General features: G+C 37.2%; 1 protein-coding gene across 3 annotated transcripts in view; it reads left to right on the plus strand.

Moving 5' to 3' along the window:
- Positions 1–16,758, plus strand: part of PLIN2 (perilipin 2) — a 30,640-nt gene extending 13,882 nt beyond the window's left edge. For 2 of the 3 annotated variants that reach the window (XM_032214769.1, XM_032214768.1), the window contains exons 6-9: positions 398–582; positions 2,100–2,234; positions 4,619–4,909; positions 15,188–16,758. In XM_032214769.1, coding sequence (XP_032070660.1) covers positions 398–582; positions 2,100–2,234; positions 4,619–4,909; positions 15,188–15,325 — 749 coding nt within the window. In that variant the 3' untranslated portion in view covers positions 15,326–16,758. Of the gene's footprint in view, positions 1–397; positions 583–2,099; positions 2,235–4,618; positions 7,045–15,187 lie in introns of those variants that run through there. The other variant, XM_032214770.1, reaches the window with a different exon arrangement.
- Positions 16,759–23,585: the final 6,827 nt, after the last annotated feature.

Below are 23,585 nucleotides of genomic sequence, written 5' to 3' on the forward strand. Positions count from 1 at the left end.
TACTACTACTACTACTACTACTACTATGTGTACAGCCTATAAAAGGGGGAAGTAAGAATTAATAAAGGGGATAATTCTGGGAACTGAAGTCTGCATAGCTTAAAATTGCCACGGATGAAAAACATAGCTGTATACAAATGCTGGTTTAGAGATTAGTTCTGACTATGCTTTCTAACATTTGGCTTGTCATGTCTCACCTGTCATGTTTTTTTGCATAGAATTTATGTTTTTGCAAAGCATACCTCTGACCCCTTAACGGTCCTTATTGTGTGACGATAATAATTTTTCCTGATTTGAGCCAGCCAATTTACCATTAAGGAGTAGTTTGGACTTTGGTGGTATGTACATGATATGGGCCTGATGACAAGACTGATAGGTTTGTATTTTGACTCTGCAGAGAAAGAAGCTACCAACATTGAAGGATTTGAAACTGGAGACCAGAAGCTAAGTTACTATGTTAGACTAGGGTCTTTGTCTTCAAAGGTCCGAGCACGTGCCTATCAACAGGCTCTAAATGCATTTAGGGATGCTAAGCTCAAAAGCCAAGAGACCATTTCTCAGCTCAATTATACTGTTAACCTGGTAAGTATGACATTTTTCTTAAGTAGGTTGTATCAGTAATATTGTGATCTTCTGAACATGTGTGTTTTCTTTGATCTTCCTTTTTTAGTGGACTTTGAGAGTTAATGATACTCACAAGGTTGAACTCCCATCAAATCTTAAAAATTAAGGTATTTGTCACCTGTGACTAGAGAATAAAATAAAATGACCTGTCACAACATGTTTTTAATACAACAGAGATAAACCTAAAAAAAACACATTGAGACATCTTCAAGCATCAGTTCTATTCTTTCCTCCAAAAGATAGTAGGCAAAGTACCCCAAATGAAGACTAGTTAATAATGATATCAAGCTTATGGAACAAGTCTGATCACTTTTTCAAGAGTATGCAATAAATTAGTCACTCCTTCAATTCTCCATGGATTTTTTTTTTGAACAGGAAGGTTCAGACTTCACTGCTGAATTGCTTTTGTTCCTAGGATCAAATATGAGGAAAATGAAACAAGAACCTAGAACTTAAATAAAATGCCTACCTTGCACATGTGACACATTTGCACATCACACTAAGCTTGGCTTACTTTAACCACAGGTTGTTGAACATAACTATAGCATCCTGGTTTCACACAACACAAAGGGATCAATCTAATTTTGTAAACTACAATATAAAATGTGCTAAGCCGAACGGATCACATGACCTCTTCATGGAGAGTGGGAATCCAATTTTTGAGTACCCAGCTCACAAAGTGTCATCTGGGAATAAGTGTCTAAAAGGGACTCTTCCCCCACCCCCTTGTCTGCAATAGTGGAAAAGTCTTCTAGGCCTTCCAGAAGCAAAGAGGAGCAACAGATGAAATTTGTGTTCTGACTCGAGTTCCACTCTTCCTGCCTATGATGTTGAATTGAAAATACAAAATGTGGATCTCGATGCGCATTTCATAATTTTTGTGTAATTTCGGTTTGTACTGGATACCTGTGGCCAATCCCACATGATTTCTGTGGGAGAAGTTGGTTATTTTTTTCCCATTTCCAGTTCTGACTTTGTTGAACATATATGTCCAAGTCCACTCTACTGAAAATTTTGTCAATTCAGTAGCAACCAAATTAATGGACATCAATATCTGGGGGTCTTTCAGTGGTTTTCAACAATGCGAAGAAAATGGGGGGGGGCTTAGTTTTCAGCCATGCATTTCACCTCTTAGCTGTGAACCTATCAAAAGGGCACAGCCAACATAGCAGTCCTGAATCACCAGCTATGAGTTATGACTCTTGCAGCTATCAAAAGAGTCACTACAGCTTTTTCGGAGTCAGATGGCGAAAAGAGACCAAAGTTCTTTTTTTTAAAAGCACAGATATAGGATCAGTTTCTTAACATCATTTCTTTTTTTAATCCTGAGGGCCAGTAGTTATAAATGATACATCAAGAAGTCTGTAATTTTGGGGGGTGTGATGGTATCAGGGTTTTTTGGTCATTATTTTAAAAGCAATACAAATAAAGAGGTATGCACGCTTTTGTAAAATTGGATATGTTGTGTATTCTAGCTGGAGTATGCCAGAAAGAACATGACTAATGCTAACGTGAAACTTCAAGATGCCCAACAGAAGTTATATAATTCCTGGACAGAATGGAAGAAAAACATTAGCCCAAATGGCGAGGCTGCTTCACACAGTGCTGAGGTGAGTGGATACGTCGACAAAGAACTGATTCCGCTTAAAAGAGGTATCTTCATTAAACCAGAAACATATTAGTCAGGAGCCGACATCAAATATATGACTTTGCTATCTCTGGATGACAAAGATTTTGCTTCCTTAATACTTTGGGACATATGTTATGGATTTTTGGCTGGTAATCACAAAAATAACCTGTAGTTTAACCTATCACATACTATTCTAAAGAAATCTTCCGTTTTTAATACAGTGGCAATGTATATATCCTTCAGTACCTGTTGGCATTCTTACACACATGAAAAAAACATACAAAACCATGAAACTCTTGTTGAAGCACATCCAGTACACCAAGTCTGTGGAGATCTAAAAGTGTAGTGGTTGTGCTGCTTGGAATGTAGCTCAGATATCCAAGTATTGCTCAAATCAAATCACTGTTACTTAGTGAATGGGATAGCTATGCAAAAGAGTTGTTTTAATTAAAAATATATAGCTATTCCAAAAGAATTTGATTCCAGGACAGAAATATCTGGCCCATGAATCTCTTGTTCACCTGTCAAAGATATGTTTGCCTCCATTTCACATATAACTCAAGATTGATGAAAAATGTTGTGAAAGCAATGAACAAGTAAGGTGAAGGTTTTCGTTATTTGAGACAGATGTTTCCAAGATTAACTGATGCCAAGATTAAGGAAGGCATTTTTGTTGGTCCAAAGATCAGATATGTCATCAATGACAAGCAGTTCAAAGATCTGTTAGTGGAGCCAGACAAAATTGCCTGGAAAGTTTTCAAGGATATGTTGAGAATTTTCTTGGCAACTACTGAGCACTAAACTACATTCAGCTGGTTGGCAAACTTCTTACAGCATGCAAGACTATGAAGTGCAACATGTCACTTAAGATTCATTGTCTGCATTCACATTTGGACTTCTTTCCCAAAAATGACACATGCTGTCAGTGACCCATAAGGGGGAAGGTTTCACCAGGACATTGCCACAGTGGAAAAGTAATAATAGGTCAAATGAAATCCATCATTGTTGTCTGACTACGGTTAGATACTACAACAAAATGCATTTGATGCTATGTATAAATGAAAATCAGCAGCAAAATGCTTTGGGCCCAGTTGAACTCATGCAGTGTCGGAAACATTATGCAGTTAAATACTTAGAATTATTAAAAGTTAATGTCATATTTCTCAAGATCCCTAAATGACACAGTCATTCTGAAATTATATTTGCCTTCAGTTTGAAGGGGTCTATCACAATCGCCTAAAGTTTTTCAGGAAGCAAAATGTTTGGAAAAAAAAACTTTTGAATCTCATAGAGAAGCTGATGAAGAAATTAATATAAGTAGACTAGAGCACAAGAAGAGCTTCATTTCACTGCTGCATTCTTAGAGAATAGCAGTGTCTCCGTTGCACTGATTATTTTCTGTCAGTAATTATCTTATGTTTGGCTTCTGTTTTCAAATGCTGAGTACCCCTGAACTTAACAATAAAATGTCGTGAAAATTTCCTTAAAACTACAGCTATGATATTGTATCTAGGATTAAATCACTCGCTTAACTTTTATTCTGGTTTCTACTGTGCATTAATTGCTTTCTTCCAAAAAGCTTTTATAGAAAATAATGAGCTATAAAGGCAGTATTTCCCCCTCCTTAGAAAGGTTTACAGGATACAAGCCAGTATAAGGATCAATGGAGTATAACTGAAGAGTTCAAAACGCTAGATATTAAAAGAATATGAACTGAAGAGTACAAGGCAGACTTTAAAAAAATCAATTCTATCATCATTACAAATTCCCCTCTTGTTCTAGAGGATTGAAGAGTTTCTTATACAACATGAGAATTTTATTACACTGCAGGTGGAAAGAAGAATTGACAAACTATTTTGATCACTGCTGCATCCTACAGGAGGGCAGGTGGATCCATTCCATGTTTTGTGGGTTGAAATAGCAATAGCATTTAGGCTTCTATACCACTGCATAGTGCTTTAAAGGCACTCTCTAGGCGGTTTACAATGTAGAAGTGTCGTTCACATATTGCTCCTAACAATCTGAGTCCTCATGTTACTCGGAACGATGGAAGACTGAGTTAATTTTGAGCTCTGTCAGGATTGAACGCCAGGCTGTGGGAAGCGTTTGCCTGCGCCACTGGAGCTCATAAATAAAGTGGGATTTGTTAAAATCATATTACAATGCCCCAGCTAAATCCAATTTTGCTTCCAAAGTTGGGTATGTCTATGAGGGAAGCTCTTGCTCACATTATAACCTACTTAATAGATTTTCCTACGTCCTTCGCTAATGAAGCATTGCAAAGATACTGTTTTAAGTTGTGAAATTTAAAAAAAAACTTTGCAAAAGAACTATTCATCTACTAAGAGCTGTTCTCTTTTTCAGCACATTGAATCGCGCACTCTAGCAATTGCACAGAACCTGAGTCAGCAGCTTCAGACAACCTGCCTCACGCTGGTGTCCAGTATTCAGGGTTTGCCCCAGAACATTCAGGACCAGGTTCACCATGTTGGGGAAATTGCAGGAGACGTGTACAAAAGCTTCCGGTCAGCCTCTTCTTTCAGAGAAGTGTCTGACAACCTCCTTACTTCTAGTAAAGGGCAATTGAAGAAAATGAAAGAATCGTTGGATGACGTGATGGATTATCTTGTTAACAACACACCCCTCAACTGGCTGGTAGGTCCCTTTTACCCACAGTTGGCTGGCCCTCACAATGCTGAGCACAAAGGTGAAGGGGATAAAAAAACCAACCAGGAGAACAAGCGGCCTGAAGAAAAGGAAGAATAAATTGCGGCGGACAAATGTACACTTTGTGTCCTAACTAACACGGTGGCTTAGCCATTAGCAGAATTTTGTCCATTAGAGTCAAAGGGAACTGTCAGAATGAAATAGTGTTGCATGTTTAAGTTGAATTGTATGTCCTTCACTTAAGTGAACTGAAAAATGTGGGTGCCTTATGACTTCTAAACCTCAGCTGATTGCACTGGGGAGACCACACATTGTTCAGCTATTTAGCTATGAAGCCCCATCTTCATCTATTTAAATATATTTAAGACAAAGCTTTTCAATGTATATTATAAAACAAAGCAAACCACTTAATTAGAAAACAACTTTTGAAAAAAAATACACTCAAGTAATCAGAATATTGGTGTTCTTGCATTCATGCTATTTCTTAAAAACATTAAGCTACATTATTTTAAATACTTAAAGAGCACTCTGATCAGCTTCCCTGCTCTATTTGAATGAAGTTTATGACTAACCTTTTTCCAGAGTTCCTTGTGGGCTGTGAACATTTATGGTATTTAATACTCTAAGACTTTGTACTACTTAATCACTCCACTGGAAGTACCCTCGAGTATTATGCACTCAATTCGATTCATGCTGTGTGTACGCGGGTGTTTAGCTTGTCTTCGGTAGCACTTCACCTTGTAATTCTCCATGTATGCTCTCAAGTAATAAATGCTTCAGCAGCCAAAGTCTGTCTCTTGAATTGTGTAAGCAAGTATGGTTACAAATATTCTATATTGTGACTCAATTATTATTGAGCTGAGTTGTATTTTAAAACTGGGTGAATATAAACTGGTCCCTTAATCGGCATGTCACGCATTACATCTAAATTAGATGGGCTCAATGTTGCTGCCGCATTTGTTTCCTTCTGTGGCTCCCCATCCAGCTTTACTAACTATCTGCTGCTTAAGCTTTAGTATTTCAGCTTAATATGATCGTACTTTCTGTTGCTTGATAGGGGTCTCAAAGGAAGGGTTGTGACTTGGTGGTGATTTTTTAAAAACTACTGGGATCCAGTTCAGACATCCTGTGATCTTGGACAATCCATCAGATTGTGTAATAGTCCCTGACTCTTACAATTGAGAACTCATGGATATGAAAAAAATGTTTATCCCAAGCAGACATGTATGTTTTTTGTTTTAATACTTGGCTGTATTACACTAGCAGTTTCCAAAACTTCCAAAACACCGTGATAATAGTTTTGTCTAAATATAGAAGAAACAGGCTGTAGAATGAGAGGTGATATGTTCTCAATGACTGATTCTATTCAAATTGATAAAATAAAACAGCAAAGGAGCTATTTTAGGTCACACTTCTGCAAATCTGGATTTTCAACAAATCACAAGTTAATCTATTACTAAATTTCCTTCCTTAATTCACTCCTAAAGTTACTAAACAGCTCTAATTCTTCTTAGCTTATTTTGACATATCAGCTTTTGGACATTATCAAGTTACTTAAACAGATAATGTTAATTTCGGCAGCAATCTAACAAAATAAGGCTTCTTAAGTTGCAACGTGCTACCTCAATGATATGGAAAGGTAATTTAACCCATAAATTTGAGAACACTTGTTTGGATAGATGTGCATAACTATTTTCTTCAGGCTGCACAATTCCATCATTGTGCATTGACTTCCTGCAATAAAATAAAATGGCACCATTTTGAAAATTGGACCTAAAAGCTAATTCTTGATTTAGGAGTATTCCTGCTTTGAATATGGGAAATTGATCTAGTGCACAATTTTAGCATTATATGAAAACAGAGCATAGCACACAGTTTCTTACCTTGGCTCAGTTGTATGGACAAAAACACTTGTAATATTCTTGGTTAGTATCATTGTCTTTCATAAAATAGTAAGAGGTGGTTTAAAAAACATTAAAATGTGCTGTAGAAGACCCAAAGTTGACTTGAAGAAACAGTGGTGGGCAACATTTCTCAGATCGAATCCCATATTAGGAAGGCGGAATGAAAATTAAAGTAGAACCCTTAGAAACATGGTAGTTTTTAGAATAACTTGGCTTCCTTTCAAAAGCAAATTGAGGTAGGACATATGTCTTTGTAAGCGGACTGCTAGAGCTTCAGGTTGCACATTATTTTGTGCAACTGACTTAAGGTTGTCTCAAGCCTTCCATCCTTCCGAGGTTGGTAAAATGAGAATCCAGATTGTTGGGGGACATATGCTGTGACTCTAAACAGTTTAGAGAGAGGTGTAAAACTCTATAAAGTGGTTTATAAGTCTAACTGCTATTGCTATTACCGTACTTTGCTCTAATGCACGCTCCTCTGGTTACACTTTCTTGTACAAAAATATTTAATAACCTCTAAGCTCAGAAGATCATTTCATAAAATGTCAGTAATAATTGTTCTCCAGCTACTAGACTCAATATTAAATACAGAGACAATTGTCAACACGATTTGCAAAAATAAAATTGTCACCTGCTGTCTCAAAGATTAGGGGGCAGATTTTCTTACTAGGGGAATTTCATAAAAATAAATTAAGGGCTCTGCCTTGTCAGTGTTTATTTTTTCCCGTAAGAGGGCTGGAAGAAAGGTGATGGGGACTGACAATAGATTCTCTCTTTCATGAGGTAGGGATAGTGGTTAAATACACTACACTGCAGAGGACGTGATCTAGTTGATGCTGTCCTTGCTATTGTAAACATACAAGAAACTTTACAAAGAAAGTTTCAGAATATTTATCAGATTAAAAACTACAAACAAAATAAATTAAGATATATTTATTAAATTTAAAAGCTGCTGGTCTGACTCTGCAAAACAGTTCTGGGTGACTTAAAATGAACATTAGATACAAAATAAAAAACAAGGCAAGAATGGTACATTTGTGACATCTTCCCTTTTAGGTCCATCAACCATAATACAATACAATACAATATTAGAGTTGGAAGAGACCTAGGAGGTCTTCCAGTTCAACCCCCTGCCTAGGCAGGAAACCCTATACCGTTTCAGACAAATGGCTATCCAACATCATCTTAAAGACTTTCAGTGTTGGGGCATTCACAACTTCTGAAGGCAAGCTGTTTCACTGATTAATTGTTCTGTCAGGAAATTTCTCCTCAGTTCTAAGTTGCTTCTCTCCTTGATTAGTTTCCACCCATTGTTGCTTGTTATACCCTCAGGTGCCTTGGAGAATAGTTTGACTCCCTCTTCTTTGTGGCAACCCCTGAGATATTGGGCTATCATGTCTCCCCTAGTCCTTTTCATTAAAGTAGACATACCCAGTTCCTGCAACCGTTCTTCATATGTTTTAGCCTCCAGTCCCTAATCATCTTTGTTGATCTTCTCTGCACTCTTTCTAGAGTCTTCACATCTTTTCTACATTGTGGCGACCAAAACTGAATGCAGTATTCCAAGTGTGGCCTTACCAAGGCATTATAAAGTGGTATTAACACTTCGCATGATCTTGATTCTATCCCTCTGTTTATGCAGCCTAGAACTGTGTTGGCTTTTTTGGCAGCTGCTGCACACTGCCGGCTCATGTTTAAATGGTTGTCCACTAGGACTCCAAGATCCCTCTCACAGTTACTACTATTGAGCAAGGTACCACCTATACTGTACCTGTGCATTTTGTTTTTTCGAATGCATTTTGTTAGAACCACTTCTAACAGAACACCCCCATCAAGACTCCAAGCCAAATGGCTGAGCCATTGCCATTCCTTCATAAAAGATATAAAGAACAACTTCAGTATAGAAAATCTGAATTACATTTATTGTTGCCCAAATTGCATTGCAGGTCTGAGTCTTTAACTTACATTAATGCTTTGTGATCATCTTCGGTTCTTCCGTGAAAATAACTTCATAGGCCAAAATGTTTTGGCTCTTTAAAAAAATGGTTCCCCAATTCAAACTTGTACTAGTTGCTTGGTAGTGATGCTAGTAATATTTAGGGGCTGGAAGGCTGGCAGTCTTCAAAAGCATTCTGAGATGCTTTGGCACAAAGTTGGATAATACAGTAATTCCTTAAAACACATGGTACCTCTACATAGTGATTTGACAACGATGCTGAAAATATAAGTAAATACACAAGCATAAATAACATGCAGAAAAATAAACTTATAGACAGAAATGTCAATTGGTATCCAAACCAATGTCAATTATTACCTGGTGCCTGGTAAGAAAGTGCCCTTAACTTCTGATCTGGTGAACCACATCTCCCATTTTTCCTGATCCTTGACATATTTTTCCTGACCCTTGAAGAGCATTCGGAGACTTCAGCTTGTCCAGAATGCAGCTGCGCGAGCGATTGTGGGTGCACCTCGGTACACCCACGTTACACCTATCCTCCGCGAGCTGCATTGGCTGCCTATTGGACTCCGAAGGCGTTTCAAGGTGCTAGTCATTACTTTTAAAGCCCTACATGGTATCGGACCTGGGTACTTGAGAGACCGCCTTCTGCCAATTACCTCCCTACGACCAATTAGATCCCACAGATTAGGCCTCCTCCGGATTCCATCAACTAGCCAGTGTCGTCTGTCGACCCCCCGGGGGAGGGCCTTCTCTGTGGCTGCTCCGGCCCTCTGGAACGATCTCCCCATGGAGATTCGGACCCTCACCACCCTTCAGGCTTTCCACAAAGCCGTTAAAACCTGGCTGTTCCAGCAGGCCTGGGGCTGATGAGTTCCCAGCCCCACTCGAATGGTTGTGGCTGTTGAGTAGTTTTTAATCTGTTTCTTTGTACTTGTCTTCTTTGTTTTTTGTACCCACCCCCCTTTCCCTATTTGGTTTGTTAGCCGCCCTGAGTCCCCTCGGGGAATAGGGCGGCATACAAGTTTAATCAAATCAAATCAAATCAAATATGGCCAATACTGATTGGAGCTGCAAAGTAAGGTCATTTGAAAAGCCACAGACTTCCCTCTACCCCAAAAGTGATTCCTATTCCTTTAAAGAAAGATAGAAATACAACGGTATAAGTTTTGGCCAGAAAGTTTTAAACAAATGTATCTGAAATGCTGAAGCAGCATGTTTTTAGGACCTGCACCTCTTTTCCAGGGAACCGCATGCAGTGTCATGATGTATAGAAAAATTATGTGGCTGTTAGCACAAGGTCATAATATTGCTTCTGTCGTGGCCAAGACCATTGATGTTGGGCATTTTAAAAAGGAAGCTTTGACAGGAACTACAAATTAATGCAAAGTCTCTATGGATCACAGCGGCATATAAGATCTAATCATTTTAATAATAAAATATTACGATTACCATATTTTATTTCATTTTCATTTTATACAATCACTTATATACTGTGCGTAACAAAAAAACAAAAAAAAAGGAAAAAAAATCCACCATAAAAAACCCAACATGACACTTCAATCCCCCATACACCCTTTCTTCTCCCCCTCCAACTTTCATTTCTCCCCTCCAGCATTCCCCTCTTCTACTTCCCTTCCCCCTCAGACATCTCCCCCTCCCTCCATCTCACCCTCCTTACATTCCCCTCTCACTCCCTCTTTACTTCTCCCTCTTCTTTCCCTCTACTCCTCACTTTGGTGTATCCCTACAATTAATCTATTCAGTTTATTTTTTAGAAAATGAAAGAAAAAAAAAAGAAAAGAAAAGCGAGCAACAGTATACAAGTGCATTCTTATTGTTCTAAGAATTGAAACTGTATTTCCACCCTCCCCCCTCCCCCCTATAATCCCCCCTCCCTAACCCCCTTACGGCTTCCCAGGTCCCATACCCGGCATAGTTCTTTAACAAGCACTGGAGTGTAATAAAACCAACTAACTTTAAAGTTAAAAGATAAAAAAAAAAAGAAAAAAAAAAGGGGGGGGGAAATAGTAAAAAAATAGAAAGAAAAAGACACACAAAAAAAAGAAAAACAAGAAAGATCAATAAACCCGCTACATTAACACAGCTTCCCATCATCTGTAAATCTTAAACAATGTAGCTCATTCCAAATTTCGGTTATTTTATTACTTGCAGGGTTTCAAACTCTATTAGAGCCAGGTAAGTTAATCAATTGGGGTTCTCCAACTAAAGGTCTCATTGCTTTATCTATCTATTCAGACCTTTAATTTATCTCTTTTTTATCCAAATATCCAAACCTTTCTATAAAACCATTAAACTCAAGTACTTCTTTCATTTTTCATTTCCAACACCTCCCATTCTGTCCTTACCCACATCCACGTGTAAATTTTTTACCTTCCACCCTGCCTTTACCCATGTCCACATATATATTTTATCCGCGTCCATTGCTCCTCACATATTTACTCCACCTTCCTGGAGACTCTCTGACTAATCTTTCTTAACCTTATATTGAAATAGCAATTCATACAAACATCAGCTTGCATTCTAGCCCCAAGTAGTCTAGTTAAGCTTTCGCTACCCTTCCATCTCCCACGCACCTCCCAACTCCGTTCGTCCCAAACCACAACTCAAGAAGATCTCCGCTCTCCTCGCCTAGGAAAATAATTCATGCGCAATTTGAGTTAGAGTTCAAACAAATCTTATATACAATATATGTCCACAATCAGCAGCGCTTCTTTCAGCCTCCATATCTCATCATCGATGTACAACTTTTCCATTTTATACCAGGCAGAAATCATGAAGTTTTAAAAGCATCGCTAAGTCTTTATTCTTTACTCTTCTGCCCTTCCGGAAGAGGAAAGCAACACCCTCCGCCTTGTGGCCACGTGTCCCGCTGCTTGTCTTCTCCTTCTCCTTGTCTCTCTCCAGGTCCGGATGAATCAGGAAGTCCCGCCTTCAGAGTCTTGTAATAAAATTCTCAGGCTTCACAGACAGAGTTAAAGCGATGTTTTTGATTCTCAAATGTAACTGTAATGCCAGCCGGGACTTCCCATTTGTATGGAATCTGAGAATTTCTGAGTTCTTCAGTTAAGAAAATGTAGTCTCTCCTTGCTCTTAATATTTGAGATGGTATTTCTTTAAAAACAATCAAGTCCTGTCCATCAATTCTCAGCCTCTTGTTGTAAAGCCTCTGTATTATCACATTTCTGGATTCCCTTGTGGTGAAATATATAATTATGTCCCTCGGAAGCTGTCACTGTTTTGCTACCCACGAATTCTGGCGGTAAATTTTTTGGATCTGCCAATCAAAGTTAAGTCCCGGACTTCCCACCGAGCGGCTAAGAGCCTCAAAGAAGATCTGTTTCAAATTCTCCTGTTCCTTTTCACGCAGTCCTCTAACTCTTATTGCAAACGCAGTCTTATTATAATTTATCATGACAAGTTGTTTTTGAGCATTTTCAATTTCCTGTTGTAACGTTTGGATTTTGGATGTCAAATTAGAGTTGGTTTCTTCCAAAAGTTCCAATTTATCCTCCGTTTCAGCAATATAATCTGTCATAACTGTCATTACTCCGATCATATCCTCCTTTGCTTGAGCAATTTTAGCATCAAATTGATCATATAAATCCGATATCAGTTGATTAATTTCCTGTCTGAAATTATTAAGCGTTTTGAGAAGAAATTCTTGTGTTAACAAATCTCCAGTGGAGGGCGTAGGAGGCAAGGGCAGCGACTTCATAGCAATTTTTTGAGATGTGTTATTAAGGAAGCGCTTCTGCTTAGATTTGGGAGCCATTCCAAAAAAAATAAAAAATAAAAACAAGCAATCAAGCAAGCCAACAATCAAAGTCTCTGCTCCCCTCAGTTAATCTTTTAACAGTTAATACGGAGAAGCCTTCAGGAGAGTAGGGCTGACTAAGTACGTCACATCAAACACAAAAGCTATAAGATCGCCATCTTGTGACGCAGCTAGAAAAGGGAGCCTTTTACAAAATTGAAGCTGGTATTTTGGATAATGATAGAAGAAATTCCTCAGGAATGGTCCCCGCCCGGATTAATTTTTAAATAGCTTAGCTTTGTCCTGGGGGGGGGCAACCTGCCTAGGGCTGCAAAAAAGCAGCTGCGAAGAACTGGCTGGAGTAAAAGCTCAGCTAATGTTGAACCTCTTCTCCATTCACAGCGAAAAAAAAGGCTGTGAATTACAAAGAGATCCTAACGACTGACCTTCTCCCTGCCCCTTTCTGCCAGAAAGGGGAGATATCTATAGATCTTATAAGATATACAGACCAGAACTCTGAGAGGAGCTCCGTTGAGCTCCCGTCGGCGACAGCTCCTCCCCCAGAAACCCATTTTAATAATAAAATATTGTAAAGAAAGCTACAATACCAATTGTAAAATAATTATACAGAGGGAAAAGTTATAATAATAAGCTATTATTAACTAAATAGCTTAATAGTAAGTATTAATTATCGATGTAACTTAATAAGCAAAAAAAAAATGGTTTCAATGTAAGCACAACAAAGGTCCTGGGACTTCTGACCTTAATAAAATGTTGCATACACCCCTGCAGTCACATGACTATATTTTGGATACTTGGCAATAGGTTCCCATTGATGCCTGGTTGTAGCATTCTGCTGTTTTGTCCTGATTTCTGCAGTTTTCATTAAAAAAAACACCAGCCCATTCTGGAGAATGGATTCAGACTTGCAATCACTTAACGACTCCCATAAAAACAGTTGTAAAATCAGTTGTAGTCATGTGGGTACCTCGTCTTACATCTTTCATGACTTACGACTGAAATCCCAATCCTAAATGCAAAGGACAACCTGTAATTTGCTGTTCAGTTAGTGATGTCCCCAATTTATGTAACAGTTGTAAAAACACATAAAACCAGTGAATAGATGCTGTCTCAGTAAATAATTGTTCATTGTTGGCCTGAATTTCAGGTAGGAACTTTTGTTGTTTTTGATAACCGAACAGCAAATTACAGGTAGCCCTCTGCAATTAGGATTGGGATTTCAGTTGTAAATCATGAAGGACATAAGACGAGGCACTCGCGTGACTGCACCTGATTTTACCCAGTTTTCCCAGTTGTATCAGGATATTCCACAGCAAAGGGATACAGTGCATCAATGCAAATTTATATTCACTCCGTTGACTAACTTTTCAGTCAAAATACTGGAATATTGTATTTTGGAGTGTCGTATTTCATTAACAGAACCAATATGAAATAAACCAGGACTAGCAGCTTGTCTCCAGGAGCACTCATCTTTAAATTGTAATGAAAAGTTCTTTTGGGTAACATTCAATCAGACTCCTTGTGAATGTCATTCGTATTTTCAGGTTTTTTGAATAATGATTGATTCTCTCTCCCCCCCCCCCCCCCCAGTTATCTGTATCTTGGATATTTGAGAGATCACAACTCTGTATGATAACAACCACCAGTTGGGTTGGGCCAAAACGGCATCTCTCAACTCTGTCACTTGGCTTATGCAATTGGATGCTCTCAGACAGGAGATGAAAACATATCCTTCTTTATTCTATTGTTGTTTCCTTGCAATTAGTATTAGGAGGCATACTGTTGAAAAAAACTGTCACCCATTAATTTATCCAATTCCCACTTAGAATTCCCCAGGTTAATGATATTACCATGTTTTGTAATAAGGATTCCACAAATTAATTAGGTACTAGCTGAAAAAATACAGGTAGTCCTCAATGTATGACCACAATTGAGCCCAAAATTTCTGTTGCTAAGTGAAACACCATGGTTCCCTGAAAATATGACAGGATCTTATTTTCTTTTGACCCTGAAATAAGTGCTTGACCTTATTTTTGGGGAGATCCTATTATTTTTGAGGTGCAGCAGGCAGCAAGCATGGTCACCTCATGGCTGCTGATGTGTTGCGATATTTTTGGGGAAGGCTTATTTTTTTGGGAGAGGGCTTATTTTAGCACAGGCACTCAAAAGCCCGATTGGGCTTATTGTCCGGGGAGGTCTTATTTTCAGGAAAACGGGGTATTAAGTGCATTTTGCCCATTTTATGACCTTTCTTGCCACAGTGGATAAGTGAATCACTGCAGTTGATAAGTTAGTAACATGGTTGTTAAGCGAATCTGGTTTCTCCATTGACTTTGCTTGCCAGTAGGTCACAAAAAGTGATCGCATGACCCCAGGATACGGCAACCATAATAAATAAGAACCAGTTGCCAAGCATCCTAATGTTGATCACATGATCATGGGGATGCTGTGAAGGTTGTAACTGAAAATATCTCTCTTTTTTTCAGTGCTGTTGTAACTTTGATCGGTCACTAAATGAACCCTTAATGCTGGGGTAAGGTGGGGGAGGAGAGTGCGTAGAATTCAAATGTTGCCTTCAAATTTATTTGAGCTTATTTTTTCTATAGATTCCAGATTTCACTATAACAGAGTTGTCTTCAGAATCTGATGAGATACCGGACATCTCGGATCTGGACGAAGAAGGACTGCCTGACTATTCCCATGCAAATGGTCCAATTACCATGGAACAAATAGTGGAAGCATAAGAAAAACTGTCTCTGTCATACAATCTATGTGTGTGCTGTGTGTGTGTATGTGTATGTGCATCTACATGCATATAGACACACATGGAGTGCATATGCACACTTAATTACAATTCTGCATTATGGGATAATAACTATTGGAGAGTACATCTTTGTTTAATTTAGATGAGCCAGCATTCAGCTTCTTGATTCATTGTTGTTATGGAAAATAGATAAGTATTTTAGGATAAGCCATAGATGCTTTAGGTGATAGATAAATGTATTGAAATGGTCTTAAACTTCCTTTGAAGCTTAGATCACAATTGGGCCAATAATGGCTTTTGAAGCAACAGCCTTAACAATTCACCTGAAATGTGGCCTATGAGATGATTTGCTGTCTTGAGCTTCCTTCCTTAGCAAAACATGTTTAGCAACATATCTATATTTTAATTTGTCGCAAAAACGTCAAACAGAAATAATATGTTGCTCAATTCTCTGATTGTTCAATTCTCTGTAATTGTGTGATTAGGTGTATTAAGCTTTTGAAACAGTTTTCTTATACTCTTTGCCCTACTCAAATACATTGCGAGTGCAATTCCCAGATGACAAGGCATGCAATCCCAATATATTTGGGAGATTCATAGTTGAAAAAGGCTGCTTTAATGCAATTTAAAATATTTGGTGTCTCTTTATAAGATTCTTGTCCAATATGTCCGTGCTTCAATAACATATCAACCAAGATGTTATTAAAATAATAAACCTATATTCTGGCTGTGGATTCATATAATTTGATATTGCTCCCTAAAATCCATGGCAGCTATCTAGAGGAAATATATTTATTTTAAATAATTATTTTAAATAATTGAGTTAAAGCACACAATTCCCCATTAGATTTTACATTTATATAAGAATTAAGTTTAAGATTTAAATGAGTCTGAAGAGAAGTGATGTACACACTCAAAAAGGATATAAGAAAACTACCTTCTAAAAAGGGAGGAGTTTAGATAAAAAATAACAAAAATGCAATAACTATACATGATGGCAAAAATATGAGAAAATGACATTTATTCTGCAGGTTCTGCTCATTGTAGATTCCTGCTAAAACATACAATTTCAAAAACAGCCATTGTATAAGCACCTAGACCTATATTTCATGATAGATTTGAGGAGTTTCATGTTTTCTGACTGAAACCATAAAAGAAATAGAAATGTGATTGTTGTCATTTGCTGTCATCACCATTTCTTTTCCTATGCCACTGGAACTTTGTTTCTATTTGTTGTGGGAATATGAAGACATTTCTTGGTGCTAATTTAGTAGATTCCATAAAGTTAGAGTTAAGAAATAATTTACTTCTTTTTTACTGTAAGGTAAGTGCCTTTAATATCAGATGTAGTATGTAAGTTGTAAGAAAAAATTACTGAAATGCCTTGGAAATAAACTTTGAACTGATATTTAATTACTGCATGAATGTTTTGCCTTTTTTCACTCCTTTCCCTTTATTAAATATATAGTCATATAAAGTTACAGTATCTTTGATAATATGCCATATAGTGCTAGATCTGGGGAAATGGTTACTCAACACCCTTATATTGATTTAAAAAACAAGTGATTTCCATGAACAACACAAGATGCTTCTGTCTTTGATTCCAGAATAAAATACTTGATGAAGAATTAGTTGTTGCTTATGTTAAAGTCATGGCTGAAAGGGAGTGAACATTCAAACTGTGTTCTTACACACAGTTTAATGAACACTTAGATTTAAATCCCATTGTTTTAATAAATGCTAATTTGAGTAATGCTACATTCTAGAAGCTTATAAATGCTATGTAGCCTTTGGATGATCTGTTTGATATAAGATCACAAGTGTTGGCATTGTGCATCATCTCCTCATCAGAGTAGAATATTGCTCTTGTTATCTTTATGTATTGTACTTGGCTTTGGCTCATTGTTTCCAAAATCCAGTGATCGCTTGGTAGCTAAATCAACTTTTGATATGCTTCAGTTGCAGACATGCATTATGGTCAGGAAAGAAGGCAAACAATTATTAGTGTAACCAATAATTCCTCCTGTCTAATAGAATAAATTATTAGTAGATTGTCAGTCTTCTCAATCTTTAGCCCAGTCCATATAGTCTATAATTTGCAGGCAGTGTCAAATGCTGTGAGTTTGTGTGTATGTGCATATATTTCTTTGAATAAATCTTTTTGTGGTAATCGCTTGGATTAGTCTCTGCAGTTTTCTTGGCAGGATTTTAAGAAGTGGTTTGCCATTTTCTTCTTTGGGCTAAGAATGACTGGTACAAAATCACCCAACTGGCTTCCAGTTTCTAGCCTGCTATCTTAATCACCACACCAAATTAGCTCTCTTGGTCAGTTTCTACAATGTTTTAAGGCATCTTCTATCCTATTCAATATCTTTCTATTCTATTCAAAGGTAAGAAGAGATCTAGTTCTTTTACTTTTGTCACTTTGTGTAAGAGGTTTATAATTTATTTATTTTAAAATTCATTCTTCAACCATTGGCATCTTTTTCCTTCCCTGTGCTTAGCAAGTACAATCCTCGCAGGGGTCACCATGTAAAGAAATAGAGTCCCAAATTGTTTTTCAATTGATTTATCCATAATATCTAAAAGAAAAGATTTCAGTTTTATTAATATTTGTGGGTTAAGTATTTTCTGCATTATCATTATGTTTATCCAGAATATTTTCACATATTTGCAAGACCACCTCATAGTACAAAATGTACCTGGATTTTGATTACATTTGCAACACTTGTTAGAAGTCCCTCTATACCCGGGATGGCAAACCTATGACACGTGTGCCACAGGTGGCACACACAGCCATCTGTCAGGGCATGCCAGGCGTTGCTCTGTCACCTGAGTTCAGCCATTTTTCGCCCTCCCCAGGCTCCAGTGTCTTTATAGGAACCTTGGGAGGGCGAAAACAGCCTCCCCCCTGCCCCCCGAGGCCCTCTGGAGGCTTCAGGAGTCTTCCGGACTTTTGGTTTGCTTGTACGGCTGGTTTAAGCCCTCCAGTCTCCGGAGGCCTTCCAGGGGGCGGAAGAGGCTGTTTTCGTCCTCCCCAGGCTCCTATAAAGCCTCTGGAGCTTGGGGAGGGCGAAAAATGGCTTTAAAAAAGGCTGAACTCAGCTGACAGGGCAGCTTTATAGGACCCTGGGGAGGGTGAAAAAAGCATACAAAAAATGGGGAGCTGCTCTATACATTTTTGCTAATCTATCTGGAGTCAAACCCCAATAATACACCATTTTATATTTTAAAAAATCAAACTATAATTCAAAGTAATTTTTCATTCATTAGTCTATACATTCTCCCATTTATCTAGCATCATATTATACCCAAAATGTTTTGCCCATTTTACCATGCAGTCTTCTACATATTCGTCTTCCAGGTTAATCTTGAATAACAGTTTATATACTTTAGCAATCAAGTGGTCATCTCCCAAACATAAACTGATATCTAATTCAGTTTTAACTCCTGTGAAAACAAAACATTTTTTATCATTTTTATCAAGTTTAAATCATTTAAAAATTCTATAATTAAACCCGTCATACAAAACATTCACTTACTAATTATCCACAATGCTGTCATCTTCTTTCATTTGTTTTAACTCAGTTATTAATAATTTAAACTTTTTATCAGATTTTTCATTCATCTCTTGTAACATGTCATGTAACAAAGAGAATTTTTTCTCAAATACTTCCATAAGAAGCTTGGCATTGTGTTTGTCTGACTTTATCTTTCGCTTAGGAGGCATTTTACAAATGTACAGACTTCCTATCTTTCAGCCAGTTCTGACAGCAGAGAAGCAAACAAGAATACAGGTCTCTTTTTTTCAAGGCCAGAGGGAAAATTCCAAGAGCAAAGCAAACTGGCAAGGAGAATAATTTATTTATTTATTTTCATTTATTTAGTTCGTCACTCATGCACATGATAATAGACGCTGGTGCATTTATGCACATCCTACTGACCTTTTAGGAATGGGATGTGGTCAACAGTACATATTTAAGGTTAAAGTTATGGGGGCTTGAGGATGTAACAACAGAGTCAGGTATTGCATTCCAGGCATTGACCACTGTTAGATAAGTTCCCCGTTGGGAGAGCGAGTACGTTCAGCGAAGCGTTGTGAGAGTTGTCTTGGAGAACACACAAACCAGCATACAGAGACATTGCAGTTTAAATAGGCTTTTGTTTTCATGGAAATATAGGTATCAGAGTCCATCAAACAGTCCAAGTCATACACGGATAATTCAGTCCGTCATCAATGTCTTTCAGTTAAGGGATAATCCAAATAACATAGTCCAGTATCATATAATCAGTTCAGTACTCAAAGTTTGCTAACAGTTGCAAAACTTACAATAGCTCACGCTTTTGTACTTGATGGTTGCAGATTTCCATGGAGGTTTCTTTTAAAATAAGATTTTTACCCTGTGCACAACCTATGTATCTAGCTTTAAAAAAAACTATTTAAAAATAGGTTTTAAAAATGATGTGTTTCTCTTTCAGAAAAATAATTTGAAGATGGATACAAAAGAACCCCCAACTGCGAAGATGAAGCCATTCCATGGTTTTATAATCATGATGCACTGACTTGAATAGAATACTTAATGACATAAAAGTGTTTTTGCAAACCTCAACCTTTAATGTTAGTGTTAGCTAATCCTGACTATAGGCTTCTTGCACAGTTCTATTAACTTGGATATTTTTGCATTATCAGTGATCAAAACAATACAGATGAATTGAGGTCTTTTAAGAATAGTCACAGTGTTAAAGAAACAGCAATAAAATGTCTCATCTAAGTATAGGTTGGCATATTTTGTTTAGATTTCGGAAGATGACTCCTCAGGAAACCTACAGATGACGTGCCTTGGTAAACAATTTAGTAAATCAAATGTCTTTGAATATTTCATTTTTTTTCTCCTGGGAATTAAGAAACATTTTAAAAATAAATTGAACGTTTGGTGCAGATCAGCCTCCTTGTAGTTTGTATCCAACAGTGTACATTTTGCAATGGAAAAGAGAGGGAGTAGAGTAGTGAAACAAGGAATTATTCTCTGTGTAATCCCCAAATCTATTCTAGAGATTTGGAAATCCTATAGAATAGTGTTTCTCAACCTTACCAGTTTTAAGATGGGTGGACTTCAACAAGCTGGCTGGGGAATTCTGGGAATTGAAGTCCACCCATCTTAAAGTTGCCAAGGTTGAGAAACACTGCTATAGAACATAATTGGATGCACATGGGAAGGAGAAAGGAAAGAATGGGAGAAATAAATCTTGCAAGATATTCTAAAATAAATAGTCATAGAAAATGAAGATGTAACATTACTTACCAGTCACCTATGTGAATATGTCTTAGCTCTGTAATTCAGTAACATAGGGAAAGGTTACATAGAAAGATGCTGGGTTTTATCCCAAGTATTAGATATTAGTTGATGGATAACAAAAGCAGAAAAGTAGAATAACTGGATTTTTTAAGACTTAAGGTTAGGAATGAGGAGGGGAATAATGTTGGAATTCAAGCATCTGAACATAACTTCTGATAGTCTTACAAACGAATGTTTATCTTAAGTATTTATTTAAAATATGCATTTTTAAAACAATATGATAATAAAGTTCCTTCTAATTGTACATTTATTTTCCCTGCTTCAATTCTTTTCGGAACCCAAATATATAGAAGACACCTGACTTGTTATATCCGTTTGCTTATTTCGTTCCTTATGAGAAATCATCTTTATGTGATATTGAGTGAGCCAGCATCAATTTCCTTCTATCAGGAAACTATTGTTAGGAATTTCTATCAGTTTGTTTGTAATACTATTCTGTTTAGTCTATTCACTTATTGTGCAGTACAAGAAATTTTGGACTTGCTATTCTACATGGAAGTTCTCTTGCAGACTTCTTATTGCATATCAGGGCCTAACGGCTTTATCACATCAAGTACTTTGGTTCTAATTACAATGAGCCCTGTTGATGTGAATTCAGAAAAATAAAGCTGAAGGGATGTAGCTAATATTTAAAAACACTCATTTTGTGACATGCAAATACAAATATTTGCAACTCCCCTAAATCATAATTTTGGATGAAAATGTGGGAACTCTGTCCAAAAAGCAGGAAATACATCTTGGGTTTACCAGGGTTAATGACCCTGGCAAAAGCTTTTTGCCAAGAAAGATTTAAACAGACAAAAGTTCCTTATAAAACGTGTTTAACTGTTCATTCATTTTCGTAACAATCAATTTTTTGGAATGTGGCAACAGAGGATTGCTGTGGGAAAAATAGGCAGAACGATTAAGGATGTACATTCCCTTGAGTTGATTGAAAATAAAAACAGGCTAATAAATATACAGGGCAAGAACTATAGCAAGAGTTTTCTGATGTGTGTCCCAGAAATTTTGCTCTGGTTTCAGTAAATTTTCTAGCATGAGCCCAAGAATAGATTTATTTTGACTAGTATGGTAACTAAGAAAAATGCAGGTCCTAATACACCACCATATTTTTCGGAGTATAAGATGCACCAAGGTTTTGAAGAGGCAATTTTTTTTTAAAAGGAGGTAGGTAGATAAGAGGGATAGAGAGGGAGAGAGAAATAGAGATAGAGAGATAGAGAAATACAGTAGATAGGTAGGGAGAGGGAGAGATGGTAGGTAGGTAGGTAGGTAGGTAGGTAGGTAGGTAGGTAGGTAGGTAGGTAGAGGGATAGAGAGAGACAATCTGCAGCACCTAAGACTTTGTTTCTGCTGCCACAGCACTTGATCAATGTAATTCTCATCAATCAGTTAAAGAGCTTTCCAAAAGGAAAAAAAAATAAACACCCTTTCTAAGCCAAACTTATTATTTATATATTGCCAACCCAACCATTAGATTATATTCCTAACATTCTCCCCTTTGGGTAGGACAATATATAAATCTTACAATCTTAAGCCGTATTCCTTGCAACAACATTTATGCTTTATATTACCTTGGGCCTTAGTAAAATGGTCTGCAATGTTATATTCAGACATGCAGTACTCCAGTAAAACTAATTTACCATTCACACCTTGCCTTACATTTAGATATCTTATATCAGTGTGTTTTGACCTACTTTTTACAGCAAGATTGGATGCCATCTGAATTGCTGTTTGATTGTCTTCGTAAACAATAGTATATCAATCCCTATATCCAGCAGAAGTTGTTTATAGCAAATCAAATCTGTACATAATAATGACAAACATGAGAACTCAGTCTCCATAGTCAATAGACTCAAATGTTTTTGTCTAATAGACCGCCATCCAATTAGTGCCTTTCCCAGGAATACAACAAAACCTGATGTTGAAAAACATGTTGCCTTTCAGTAGGTTCAGCGTTAAACCTGGCTAATTGATTTACACTATATGCAATGTCGGGCCTCAGATATGATAAGCTACCAATTAATGATTGATAAATACCCTTATCAAACACAGGGCTTTTTACATCATCATGGCTAATTTCTAGTCTCATTGGAGTTTTAGATGGTTTACATGTTCCAGCCTGAATGTTCTGAGTAGCTGGTTAATTTTCTCAGTTTGTGAGATTTTGTATGCTCCCCTACTTTTATCTATTTGTAAACCAAGATATTGCCTAATCTCACCGAGATGTTTTATACAGAACTTCATCCTTAACAGTGTTACAATACTCATAGCTTCTTGCTCAGTTTTAGTAATTAATGCTATGTCATCAGTGAACAATAGCAACAATGAAATCACACCATTACTTTCCTATCTTAAACAAACATGGATCAGCCATGCCAGCTTTAAAACCTATCTTAGTTAACTCTTTAATTATACATTGATTCCATTCATATCCTGATTGCTTCAAGCCATACAGACTCTTTTTCAACCTCCAGCAATCAGTTTTACTATCAGTTTTAAATCCTGCAGGCTTCTGTAAATATATAGTATGTTGCAACGGTGCATGTAGATATGCTGTCTCTTCATCTAAATGATTAACTATATATTCATTTTTAGCTGCCCACACTAATGCTGCACGTAACGTTGTAGCCTTTAAACTAGGTGCAAAGACCTCATCATAGTCATTGGCTGACTGAGCAAACCCTTGTCCAACTAACCTGGATTTATGGGTTACAGTCCCATCTACACTATGTTTAAGTTTGAAAATCCATTTACAACCAATGGCATGTTTACCTGGTGGTAACTTTATGTTTTCATACACCTCTAACCTTTGCAATGATTTCAATTCCTTTTCCATTGAATCTTTCCAAGCTTTCTGTTCCTCGGTTGGATATAGTGTTA

The sequence above is a fragment of the Thamnophis elegans genome, chromosome 3 (assembly GCF_009769535.1).
Source record: "Thamnophis elegans isolate rThaEle1 chromosome 3, rThaEle1.pri, whole genome shotgun sequence".
Lineage (NCBI taxonomy): Eukaryota > Metazoa > Chordata > Lepidosauria > Squamata > Colubridae > Thamnophis > Thamnophis elegans.